At 46.7% G+C, this 10,994-nt stretch overlaps 2 protein-coding genes and 1 pseudogene across 2 annotated transcripts; all 3 read right to left on the reverse strand.

The window, feature by feature from the left end:
• Positions 1-1,416: 1,416 nt before the first annotated feature.
• Positions 1,417-2,219, reverse strand: LOC101774010 (protein LURP-one-related 15). Its single transcript, XM_004959040.1, has 3 exons — positions 2,010-2,219; positions 1,681-1,902; positions 1,417-1,569 (listed from the first exon to the last, which is right to left on the reverse strand). Exons 1-3 carry the CDS (start codon positions 2,217-2,219, stop codon positions 1,417-1,419), a joined length of 585 nt encoding a protein of 194 aa, XP_004959097.1.
• A 422-nt stretch (positions 2,220-2,641) lies between these two features.
• LOC101774813 lies at positions 2,642-6,647 on the reverse strand (annotated as a pseudogene).
• A 480-nt stretch (positions 6,648-7,127) lies between these two features.
• Positions 7,128-8,410, reverse strand: LOC101778853 (protein LURP-one-related 15). The gene is made up of 3 exons (XM_004955782.1): positions 8,012-8,410; positions 7,582-7,812; positions 7,128-7,485 (listed from the first exon to the last, which is right to left on the reverse strand). The coding sequence occupies exons 1-3, from the start codon at positions 8,279-8,281 to the stop codon at positions 7,342-7,344; spliced, it is 645 nt and encodes a 214-aa protein (XP_004955839.1). The 5' UTR covers positions 8,282-8,410; the 3' UTR covers positions 7,128-7,341.
• Positions 8,411-10,994: the final 2,584 nt, after the last annotated feature.

Below are 10,994 nucleotides of genomic sequence, written 5' to 3' on the forward strand. Positions count from 1 at the left end.
GTCGAGGCCTGAGTTTGGTGTGGCCATTGGCGATTCCCTGGCGGTGAACAGCAGGTCACCGCCATTTGCGGTCCCCTCTGAACACTTGCCACATGCCAGGAGCCTGACACGGAAGACACGCCGAGATCATATCGATCATCTAGGAAGCGAAATTCAAAGGGAGTTCATGTTCATCAGGTGCAAAGCTTGAGAGTTGAGACTCTACACCTTTCTTTGCAGGGAGAGGATGGGCCGGCGGGCGGCGTCGAGGGCAGGAGCGGAAGAGCGGGACGTCGATCCGCAGCAGGACAGCGCCGGCGGGGTCGGTGACGGTGCAGCCGCCGGTGAGCTTCGTCGTCAGTCTCAGCGGCAGCACCTGCGGCGAGCAGAACTGCGAGCCCACGACCGGCGCTGGGGTCACTGCCATTGGGATCCGCCGGACGTACGTACTAGGTAGCTATAGCCTATCTTGTTCGCTAGGTGGGTCCGGGTGCGTCTTGGCGACTTGGCGTCTCGATCAAGATGTTGTTCTTGGGTGACACGAAGGGAACTTGAAGAAGTTGCGAAATTTGTATATAAGATTTTGGAGGATGCAATACGTTTACGACATTCTGGGGGGTGTCCTTTTCACTTTGATATTGGTGCTTGTCGATTGGCCACGACAATTTCAATTTCAAGGTTCCGGTCATATGTATAGTACATCATTGTAGGCAACCATATGTGGCTGTCGGATGGAAGAAGGGTAGAGAATCTGCATTAATTTCAACTACTCGTTCCAAATCTTGGTAATTTTAATTAGTTTTGTCCCAAATCAAACCTATCTAAATTTGACAAGTTTGTAGAAAATTAAAAGTACCAACATCTACAACAACAAATTAGTTTCATTATCAAATTCCCCCACGAATTATGTACTTGTAGTGTATTTATTTGGTATTATGAAAATTGAGCAATTAACAAAGTTTGAGAGGTTTGACGTAACCAACCATTTGGAATAAAGAGAGTACATGTTAGCCTACTGAAGTAATATTTATCTTTATCAAAAAGAAATACTCCCTCCACAAAAAATATTATCACATTTAGGTTTGCCTAAAGTCAAATATTTTTAACTTTTTATTTACGTTTAGCAAGTATATTCTATTATTATGAGACAGAGTATTTGTATAGATGGTCATTATCAGTCATAGAATACGCAGTGTTTGTCAGAAACATTGTTCTTACTCAAGTCATCTGCCCTGACCAAATAGTTTGTATAGAATGATCAAACGAAAAGCAAATACAAAATTGTCGACGGTCCTGCCAGCTAGCAAAACTTTGCATGCTACTCTCGATTGGATTACACTATTTGTATTAGCAGCAGCAGCATATATGTAGGATGGCATGTCACATGACAGTACAAGCCTAGTTCGATCAACGGCTTGGATCTCTGTGGACCTGTTGTTATCGTCGTCTGTCTGTTTCAGCCGTGTGAATAATGTCGCTTAGCATCACAACAAGAGCCGCGATGAACACGTAGTCGACGTTCGGGAACACGGTGACGCTGAACTTCTCCTTTCCGAGCAGTACGCCTGCTGCAGAGAACTGACGGCGCACCTGCACGCAGCACCAGATGATAAACGTACTCATCGACAAAACCAAAAAAAAAACGTCAAACCATTATCATCATAAACGAGACAAATTAAAAGATTCTTGTTCTCGCCGTACCTGGGCGATTTTGGTGCTGGATTTGCCAAGATAAACGTCGCATGATCTATCGAGGTAGCTGCACTTCATCGTGAAACCGCAGGCGGCGCCCTGCCACGCCGTGTTCGGCGCCAGGAACACACCCATCTGCGTCCTCACCTGGAAGATCGGCGATCTCCTGGCCGTGAAGAGCAGGTCCCTCGCGTCCCGGCTGTCCCCTCTGAAGGCTTCCCACCTAAATGCCTGACAAATGCAATGTGCCAATGTCCGTCGTACGATTAAGTACCTGAATTAGCTGCAGGACGACCCGAGAGACTAAATTTGAGTGATGCGAGACAAGCGTGCCGTGCCTTCTTCTGGATGGAGAGGATGGGCCGGCCGGCGACGCCGGCGAGGACGAAGCGGTGGAGGAACCCGAAGAGAGGGGCGTCCACTCGCAGCACGGCGGCGCCGCTGGCGTCGGTGACGGCGCCGCCGAGCGTGAGGCTCATGGTCAGGGTCAGCGGCAGGGTGCGCGGCACGCAGAACCGTGTGTCCACCACCGCCAGCGGCGATGCCATTGGGATTGTTAGCCGAGATCGTCCGTCCGGCGATGCTCTCGGTTGATCCGGCTGGTGCTGGGAGAGGGTTTCTTCCTGGGAGATACGTAGGAAAAAAAAAATCTGCGCCAAGTTGTCAGACTCCTTCCTAATTACTCATCCTTGCCTTAAAATATTTATAATTAAATATTAATACCAAAATAATTCTTTTACGAAGATTGCTAGCCATTGCATGCAGGCCCAGCTGGTTGATGGTGTTAGAATGTAATTGGACTCGTGGGCCTGTCCACCGTGACTCCCCACCTAGCCTATATATGTACACTGACTATGCCTGAGTAATACATCGAGTATTCTACTCTTTCATGGTATCATGCGAGGCTACGATCCGTATCCTCCGTTTCCGCACAGCTAATCCTAGCCGCCGGTCCTTACGACCGGTTGGTTCAGCCGCCGCTAATCCTCACGATTGGCTGCTCCAGGCCGCCGCAGGGCACGTTGCTCGCCGGCCTCCCTTCCTTGCACGTGTGTCCTCTCGCCGTGCCGCCGTCGCAGGGCTTTAAAGTGTCAACTGAAAAGTTTCATATTCTGATTCAAAACTCTATCTAACAGATGTCATATTCAAGCAAGCAAACATGCGCTGTAGCAAGCAAATTACTGAATATTGACCAACCAAAAAGAAAATATGCATTCACATACATCAGCATAAGTACATGAGTTTGACTAATCTCTGTAAAATTTTTCTCTGCATGCAATCATGAACTAAATTACACTAGTAAGAGCAACTCCAGCAGACCCTCTAAATAGAGCCCCTACTTCGGAGGCTAAGTAAAAAAAAATGAAGTCCAGCAGGATCCCTACTAGAGCCCCCATTTTGGGGAGGCCTCTAAATTCCCTCCCACACCCCCCAGACCTGGAGGGTCCCTCCGAAGATCCCCATCCACGGTTATTTTGGCGCGGAATAGAAAACTCCACGCACCTCCATCCCGCACACGGCAGTCCGCTCACCTCCCTCCATCTCGCTCATCCCGCGTGTAGACCTGCGCTGCCTCCTTCCCTCTTCATCTCTTTTCCCCACCAGGATCTCGCTAGGTCATGAGGAGGATAAGATTCAGGCTAGCCTGAGCTCTTGCTGAAGCGTGGGGCTACGGCGTGCGTGGATGTGCTCCACTCCAGCTGGCACCTCCGTCCCTCCTTAGTGGCACCTCCAAGCAATGTTCACTACCATGCCACCAAAGAAGGCATTTCAGTTTATTCACCGTTGGCTCAAGGTGTGGAATTGTCCCAAGTTTCAAGCAATAGATAAATTGCACAAGAGATCAAGGCCCAGCAAGTCTTCCACACTATCTGAGAAAGGTCCTGAAGAAGAAGAGGGGGATGAGAAAGGTAAGAGTCAGACTCCTGATTCAGCACGGGCAAGCCAAACTAAGAGGCCAATTGGAAGGAAGAAAGCAAAGCAAAGGTTGAATACCGGAGGAGATGCAGGTCCATATAAAGAAGCTATTGAGGAGTTGATCTTGGATAAGAAAGAACAGAAGAAACTGAGGGGGGAGGAGAAAAAACTGAAGGAGGAGAGGTGGAAGGATACGAGGATGATTCATCAGCAAAAGATATCCTTGGAAAAGGAAAAGTTCATGTGGGAGCAAGAACAGAGGATCATGTTCTGTGATGTGAGCACCTTGATCTGGATCAGAAGACCTATGTGTTGGCAATGAGGGCACAAATTGCAGCACAAAAGATGGCTGCCTTCAATAGTGGATTTGGCAACAGGTTTGATGGTGTGTTTGACTCTTTTAAAGGTGGTGATGTCAATGGAGCATCACAATAGGTATGTATTATGGTAGCATGCTTCATTATCGATCATTTTATCCTTGTGTTGTTCATTCCATTTGGCCTATTTAATTTTGTTTGATGTGATGGCGTTGTTGTATATCCACAGGTATATGGAATTGATGCATTGAGCATTCTAGTATTGCAGTCCCTTGTACTGAATTTTGGTACATGGTAGCATGTTTCATTTCTGATTGCATATTTTTTACAATGCAGGCTGCGGTTCTTGAAAGGGTCCAGTGTCTTCACTCTCCAAGTCTATTTGCACGTTTGTTACAATTAGAACATTTTTAGTCTTGGTTAAAATATTTGTATTTTGTGGCTTCACCTGGATGCATGTAACTTCAACTCACGTGCTTGTTCAAACTGTGTGATGGTTTTGCATTTTAAAGTTAGTGAGCTGTGAATATGGTCATTTTCATATTTAAAATTTTTGAATTTGAATATGGATCGTGTGTTTCAAATCACAAATTTAGAAATAGTCCACTACGCATTATTAATATTTTAGTTTGAATTAATGTTGTGTGAAATGAAGAATATACATAGAGGATGTGTGCGAAAATAAAAGAAGAAATAAATAGGAGTTCAAATTTAGAGACCCTTACTGGAGTTAGTTGTAGAAAATAGGTCCCTAGAAGCTTAGAGGTTCGTCTCGCCGTTTAGCCTCCACTTATGTAATAAGTTTTGTAAATAGCCTACGTTTAATACTTCTAATTAGTATCTAAACATTTGATGTGACACTTGCTAAAAATAAACAAAGGGAACTAAACGTCCCCTTATCCGTGTGAAGCTCCTATAGAATCACAACAAGAGCCGAAATGAAGACGTAGTCGACATTTGGAAATACGGTGAGACCATAGTGGTCTGTTCCCAACAACGTGCTCATGGCGCTATGCTGACGGTGCATCTGCATAACCAGATTGTACACTTGTTAACAAACTTTCTATAAATCCTCAAAGTATGATCAGAAGCACAACCAATTTTTGTACTCACTTGAGCTATCAAGGTGTTGGTGTTACCAAGATAGAAAGAACACGCTCTCTCTTTGAAGCTACCCTTCATCTTGAAATCGCAGACCTCATGTGAAGTGTTGGAAGCCAAGTAGATGTACATCTCTGTTTCAAACGGTTGGATGATTGAAGATTTCTTGGCAGTGAAGAGCAAATCACTTGATTTCGTGCTGTCCCCTCTATACGCTTCCCATGTGTAGTGCATACTAATTACCTGGCAATGCACATTGATTAGTGATGCTAGATAATTGGTATTACCTGTCATATCAAAAACTTTATCCTTGGCAATTAATATGAACAGTTGAAATACAGTGTTGGGATTAGGAATAGTGACAAATGAATTCATAAATGGAAATCCTTTTAACCTTCATACTCATGTTTTTTTTTTACGAAAACAGGAGGGGCCGCTACTGACCACTACAGAGAAGGAAAATAAATTGTACAATGGTCTGCAAGACCCAAGCTAAAATATAATAAGGACTATCCGAAAGGATCAAGCCAGGACCTCAGCCGCGTTTTTTCACTCTCCTACCCCTTAAATAGAAGAAGCTCATTTCCTCCCTAAAGGATTGTTTCAACCTCCCTTCTGCTAAAGCTTAAACCGTACTCTCTCTATCCCAAAATATAAGGCATAATCAAACTTGACATATATGATCTACACAATACTAACATTTGATTCTTAATATCTCCCATACCATAATGTTTGTAGCAACAAAATTGTAGCCATATGAAAGTAGTTTTAAATACAAGTCCAATGATATTTTTTGTAAGACAAACTGTAGGCCAAGAATCTCAGTTTAAATCTTGAACTGCGCGCGCTTATATTATGGGATGTCGGGAGTATATTGCACATTGATGCATTAAACCATTTAGGCTATGAAATAATTACATTTCAAACGATATAATCGGATGAGTGAAATACACTATGGGTTCCTAAACTATTTCCACGTGCTCATATGAGTTCGTAAACTCTCAATGGTCATCTAGATCCTTCAACGTACTTTTCATGTACTTTTCAATGTCCTTCAAAATTTGTACTAAACAATACTATTCTGAAAAACATTATACCTTTAATTTATGTATTGCTCAATCAATCCGAAAGGGTCCTAATATTATTCTTTTTTTCTTCAATCCTGCCCATTTCTTTTCTATATCCAGGGAGCCATCTTAATTTGTCAGTTTATCTACTCTGATCCCATCTTTATCAGTTTATTATCTACTCCGATCCCATCAAGTGAATCTACAAAGGTATCGGAAGAGCAGAGAAATGCACGGATGGCTCCATTTTCCATCCAACAAGTAATTGCATGGTTTACCTTCAGCCGCATGCAAAGGAGGGGATTTCCGTTGGCGTCGAGGAGGAGGCGGCGGTTGTGGATGCTGATGAAGGCGCCCTTGACCCTGATCACGACGGCGCCGTTGGTGTCGGTGATGGTGAAGTCGCCCTGTCGCAGGTCATACTTCTCCTTCACGCTCAGCTGCACCACGTAGGGCGCGCAGAAATGCGGGGCCACCACCGGCACCGGCTCGACGATGCCTCCGCTGGGCTCCGGCGGCGGTGGCGCTGGGAGGGGCGGCGCCGCCATCAAGGTCTCGCCGTCGCAGCTAGCAGCGCAAGGGGCTGGTCGTCGGTTTGGATATGGGGCTCGTACGACGTTCTTGCCGGACGTGCACAGTCGTTGGGCCGGGGCTCTATGTTTTGCCAAAGGAAGCCAATCGAGGGACCTCCTGTATCATAGGGGGATTGGTGCCAAACCCAAAAGAATGGACGGTGCATGTTCTTTGTGACCCAACCGCCAAGTGAGCTGATCCACAAGTTTAATTCTCTCCTTTTTTGTGATGCGTAAATTCATTTAACGTGGTGTGAAGCCTGAAACTTCGAACTTTTTGACTCAAGCAACAAGACTTATTACGGTAATTAACCTCAGTACTCACTGTCCAAAGTCTCGGATGAATTGGACCCGGGACTAGAGAGGCAGTAGTCCCGGATCTAAATTCCTTTCCAACCTTTCTTGATGTGCACATTCGATGCACGTTTAGTTATAGAGAATAGTCTTCAATCGAAAGAGCAAACTAAAAACGACATGACTCGTTTTGGTTAAGAACATTCAACTATTATTCCAAAACTTAAAGCAAACAAACATGCACTGCAAAGATCAATCAAACAGAGTAGCGCTCCTCAATCGAAAGCAAATATACAATAATGTACATCAGCATAAATCAACGAAGTCCAGTATGCTGCTAGCATAATTTGACATGTAAAAATTATGACCCGCGTCGAACTCGATGGAAGTTGTTGTTCATCATCAGTAGTTTCGGTCCCTGCTGTGAACTTCATCCAGAACCACAACAAGAACCGCGACGAACACATGGTCGACGTCAGGGAACACGGTAACATTGAACGTGTCCTTTCCCAGCAGGACATTGGAGGCAGTGTACTTACGGCTTATCTGCAGCACAAAAAAGTCGAATATAAGATATGTTATCTAAACATTTTCAAGCACAAAATTGAAAGCATGATAAGAAGACGTAGCTAGAACACCCACTTGAGCAATCATGGTGTTGGAGTCGCCGAGGTAGAAGGCGCAATCCCTGTCGAAGTAGCTGCCCTTCAGCTTGAAGTCGCAAGCCTGCTGGGCGGTGTTGTTCCCGGCCAAGAAGACTTCCAGCTCTGTCCTCAGCTGCAGGAGCGTGGATCTCTTCACGGTGAAGAGCAAGTCGCTCGCGTTCGAGCTGTCCCCTCTGAACACCTCCCATCTGTTGTGCATGCTGAGTACCTGGTAGTGCGATGTAGTCAGGTCAGGTGACTTGGAATTTTCAATTTAAACTTTTTTTGTTCGGGTTTATTGGATCTTTGCTACTTTGTGCATCGGAGCAAGAAGGATCGATCCATCCGAACCTGATCATGTCCAAAAAAGGAGCAACAAAGAAGAGAAATGGATGGGCAGGTAGGATGGCCCATCTCGGCGTGTTTACCTTCTCGTGCATGGAGAGGATGGGTTGTCCGGCGGCGTCGACGAGCACGCGGCGGTTGCGGACGCTCCAGACGCTGCCCTTGAACTGCAGCACGACGGCGCCGCTGGGGTCGGTGACGGTGAAGTCGCCGCCGGTGAGGCTCTTGACCTTCTTGGTCACCGTCAGCGGCACCACCTCCTTCGCGCAGAACTGGGGTGACACCACCACCACCGGCGCCGGCACCGGCGGCGCAGCCGCCAAAAGGGGTTCGTTGCCGGAGGGCAACGCCATCGGTCGTCGATCGGGATCGCCGCCGCTAGCTCGCTTTGACGCCGGTGCTTAGAGTTTGTCTTGATCGACGGACTTGATCGGGGGCGGCAAGGATTATTCTTGCTGTCGTCCTTGTAGGCTTGTTGCTCTCGTTTGCTGTTGCCGTTGCCCCTTGCCCGTTGGAGTATATATAACACACGGTTGAGTTGACGGGAGGACGTGGAGGTAAGGCGCGTACTGGCCGTGGACCGTGGACTGTGGAAAGATCTCCCTTGGTGGGGCCCAGGAAACTCAAATGATTGGGGTGAAGAACAGGTCAAGGCATAATCACCACAAATCTGTATTTTTAGAGTTTCATTTTCTCTTTGACCAATTGATCAACTGGTCAATGATGGATGAGAGTTTTGAATAAAATTGCTTACAAATATGTTGAATAAACGTTGCCGACGTTGTGTTTGGATCCCTAGCCAAATCAATTCAACTTCTTACTATGACACGTGGACCCCCCACAATATCATTATCATTTTTTTTTTGCAGTGAGATATAGTTGGTGACATCTTATTTCATAGATTATTCAATTGCCACAAATATAAATATGCAAAACGGATACGTAGTTATTTGACAGTTATTAGCACTTGAATATTGCTAATCTACTATTATCGGGCCCCGTGTTGCCACGTCCCTTCTATCCGGTGCTGGTGGCAGCTATATATTTGGCGAGCTTTTTTTGTCACATTTGAAGTACGATACAAGTGCTCGCCACCCTATCCATAAGGAAATGATAATTAATCCACGCGCTCCAACGATCCAAATAATTAATCCACGCGCTCCATAAATGGAAGGAAATGACGCGGGCTAGTTTTCCTTTTGCAGCATGTGGAGAGGAGAGGGCGAGAGCTCCCCCCAGCTAGCTGCTTCGTCGTCAACAACTCAACATCAGCAGCAGCAGGATCGATGGCGTCGCGCCATGCCCGCCAATGTCGCCGGTCGGCGACGGTGAAGTCGCTTGATTGCCTCTTCTTTGTCAAGGCCGCATGTGGCGCAGTGTGGGGCCCACCACGATCCGCCGCGTGCATGCCGCCATTGTGGACGGTCGTCGCTGTCTGCCCGTGCCGCGCTATCTCCGAGCTCGATCAATTTCCGAGCACACAGCTATAGCCATTGCAGAAAAGAGGAACAGACGCATTACTCGACCTGGATTTTCTACCACTCCAACCAACCCTTCTTCCTCTCCTATACTGGAGGATCTCCAAAGATTACAGCTTTATTTGGTTGGTTTGTATATGTGGGGCACTGGCTCGAAACTAAATTCACACAGGCTCTTTTCAAAATTCTCAAAATATAAACAAAATGAGAAGTTTTTTTTTTCTTTCTCCCATGTTTGGATATCCCCGAGAGAATATGTTATGCAGATATGCACTCCCTCTGAGCCAATGTATACATATGCCCGTTAGGGTGCCTGATATAGTCTCTAATACGATACTCTGACTTCGATATTGCTACATAGCCTTTGATTTCATATGATACTTCGGTATGAGCAACACGGAGGAGTGGAGGTAGGAAACGAAGTCCTTGCGAGGATCCGGAGGCCCACCTACTGCCTGGGCTGCTAAGCATGTGTTTGATTTCGGGATCAAGTGGATTGGGTCCGCTCCAACCTATTTTTTAAGTTGGGTTCAACCCATCTCGTGTTTGGTTGATGAGGATGAATTCAACCCAATTTCTTGTTTGATTGTAATGTTGTAATGGTTAGGTGGGATAAGATGAATGTCATCTTAACACCATTAGCTACAGTAGATTGTGGAGTTTGCATGTCAGCAGTAGGGCCTACTTATCATTCTCTTGTATTATATTTTTTCTTCTACCTTATCTTCTTCCTCATCCTCTAGACCTCCACCCGCCTCTGCGCCATCCGCCTCAACTTCCTGCTAGCCTTGCCTTGACTCCCCGCTGACTGTCGCCACCGCCCCCGCTGGCTCCGCTGCGGCGTCCCCTCCAGCCGTTACCACCGCTCCCCATCGGCCCTACCTCATCTTCCCCGCCGGCCCCGCCACAGCTTCCGCGCCGGTCGTCTCCACCGCCTCCCGCCGCCTCCGCCGCGGCTTCCCCGCTGACCGTCGCCAATGCTCCCCGCCAGCCCGCCTCCATGCCACACCCATGCGGCTTTGCTCCGTGGCCGACGCGGCCCCACGAGGCCTTCTCCGCCGCCCCGTCCAGCGCCGCTCGATGCGGAGCTACCTCGCGCCGCCCTCCCTCGCACGCAGAGACAACGGAGGAAGACGCCGTTCATCTAGGTCAGATCAATTTCTTCGTTTTGAGCAGACCGAACGAACCCGGATATTGAGAGAATATTCCCTTACTGGGATGAAGCCAACCCACTACCCTTTCAACCAAACACCCGCTCAATTGGATCCGACCCATTCCAACCACTTCAACCATCAAACCAAACACATACCCTTGTTGCTTGGGCCCAATTCTATCCCTTACTATGTCAAATTATTTTTGTTATTCATTTTTTAGTAAATTCCACCTACCAAAACATTAAGCAAACATATGCGCTGCAGCAAAGAACCAAATAATAGTATTCTAATTAAAAATACAATAGTGTACACCAGTATCAACAAAAGTTTGCTCTGCCTGATTTTTTTTATCGAATAACACTGTAGACCGTAGCATTGAAACTACTTGATGGATGCTTGGAATTTGTCGATGACGTCACGGCTCCTCCTCGTCA

The sequence above is a fragment of the Setaria italica genome, chromosome II, assembly GCF_000263155.2.
Source record: "Setaria italica strain Yugu1 chromosome II, Setaria_italica_v2.0, whole genome shotgun sequence".
In the NCBI taxonomy this organism is placed as follows: domain Eukaryota; kingdom Viridiplantae; phylum Streptophyta; class Magnoliopsida; order Poales; family Poaceae; genus Setaria; species Setaria italica.

What these genes read in the sequence shown, in the direction of transcription:
- LOC101774010 (XM_004959040.1), bottom strand. Translation starts at nt 2,219, where the DNA reads ATGGCATCGCCGCTGGCGGTGGTGGACACACGGTTCTGCGTGCCGCGC. An exon ending in TCCTCTCCATCCAGAAGAAG is followed by an intron (nt 1,903 to 2,009) that starts GCACGGCACGCT and finishes TGCATTTGTCAG; the next exon opens with GCATTTAGGTGGGAAGCCTT. An exon ending in CCAGCACCAAAATCGCCCAG is followed by an intron (nt 1,570 to 1,680) that starts GTACGGCGAGAA and finishes TGCTGCGTGCAG; the next exon opens with GTGCGCCGTCAGTTCTCTGC.
- LOC101778853 (XM_004955782.1), bottom strand. Translation starts at nt 8,281, where the DNA reads ATGGCGTTGCCCTCCGGCAACGAACCCCTTTTGGCGGCTGCGCCGCCG. An exon ending in TCCTCTCCATGCACGAGAAG is followed by an intron (nt 7,813 to 8,011) that starts GTAAACACGCCG and finishes TCGCACTACCAG; the next exon opens with GTACTCAGCATGCACAACAG. An exon ending in CCAACACCATGATTGCTCAA is followed by an intron (nt 7,486 to 7,581) that starts GTGGGTGTTCTA and finishes TTTGTGCTGCAG; the next exon opens with ATAAGCCGTAAGTACACTGC.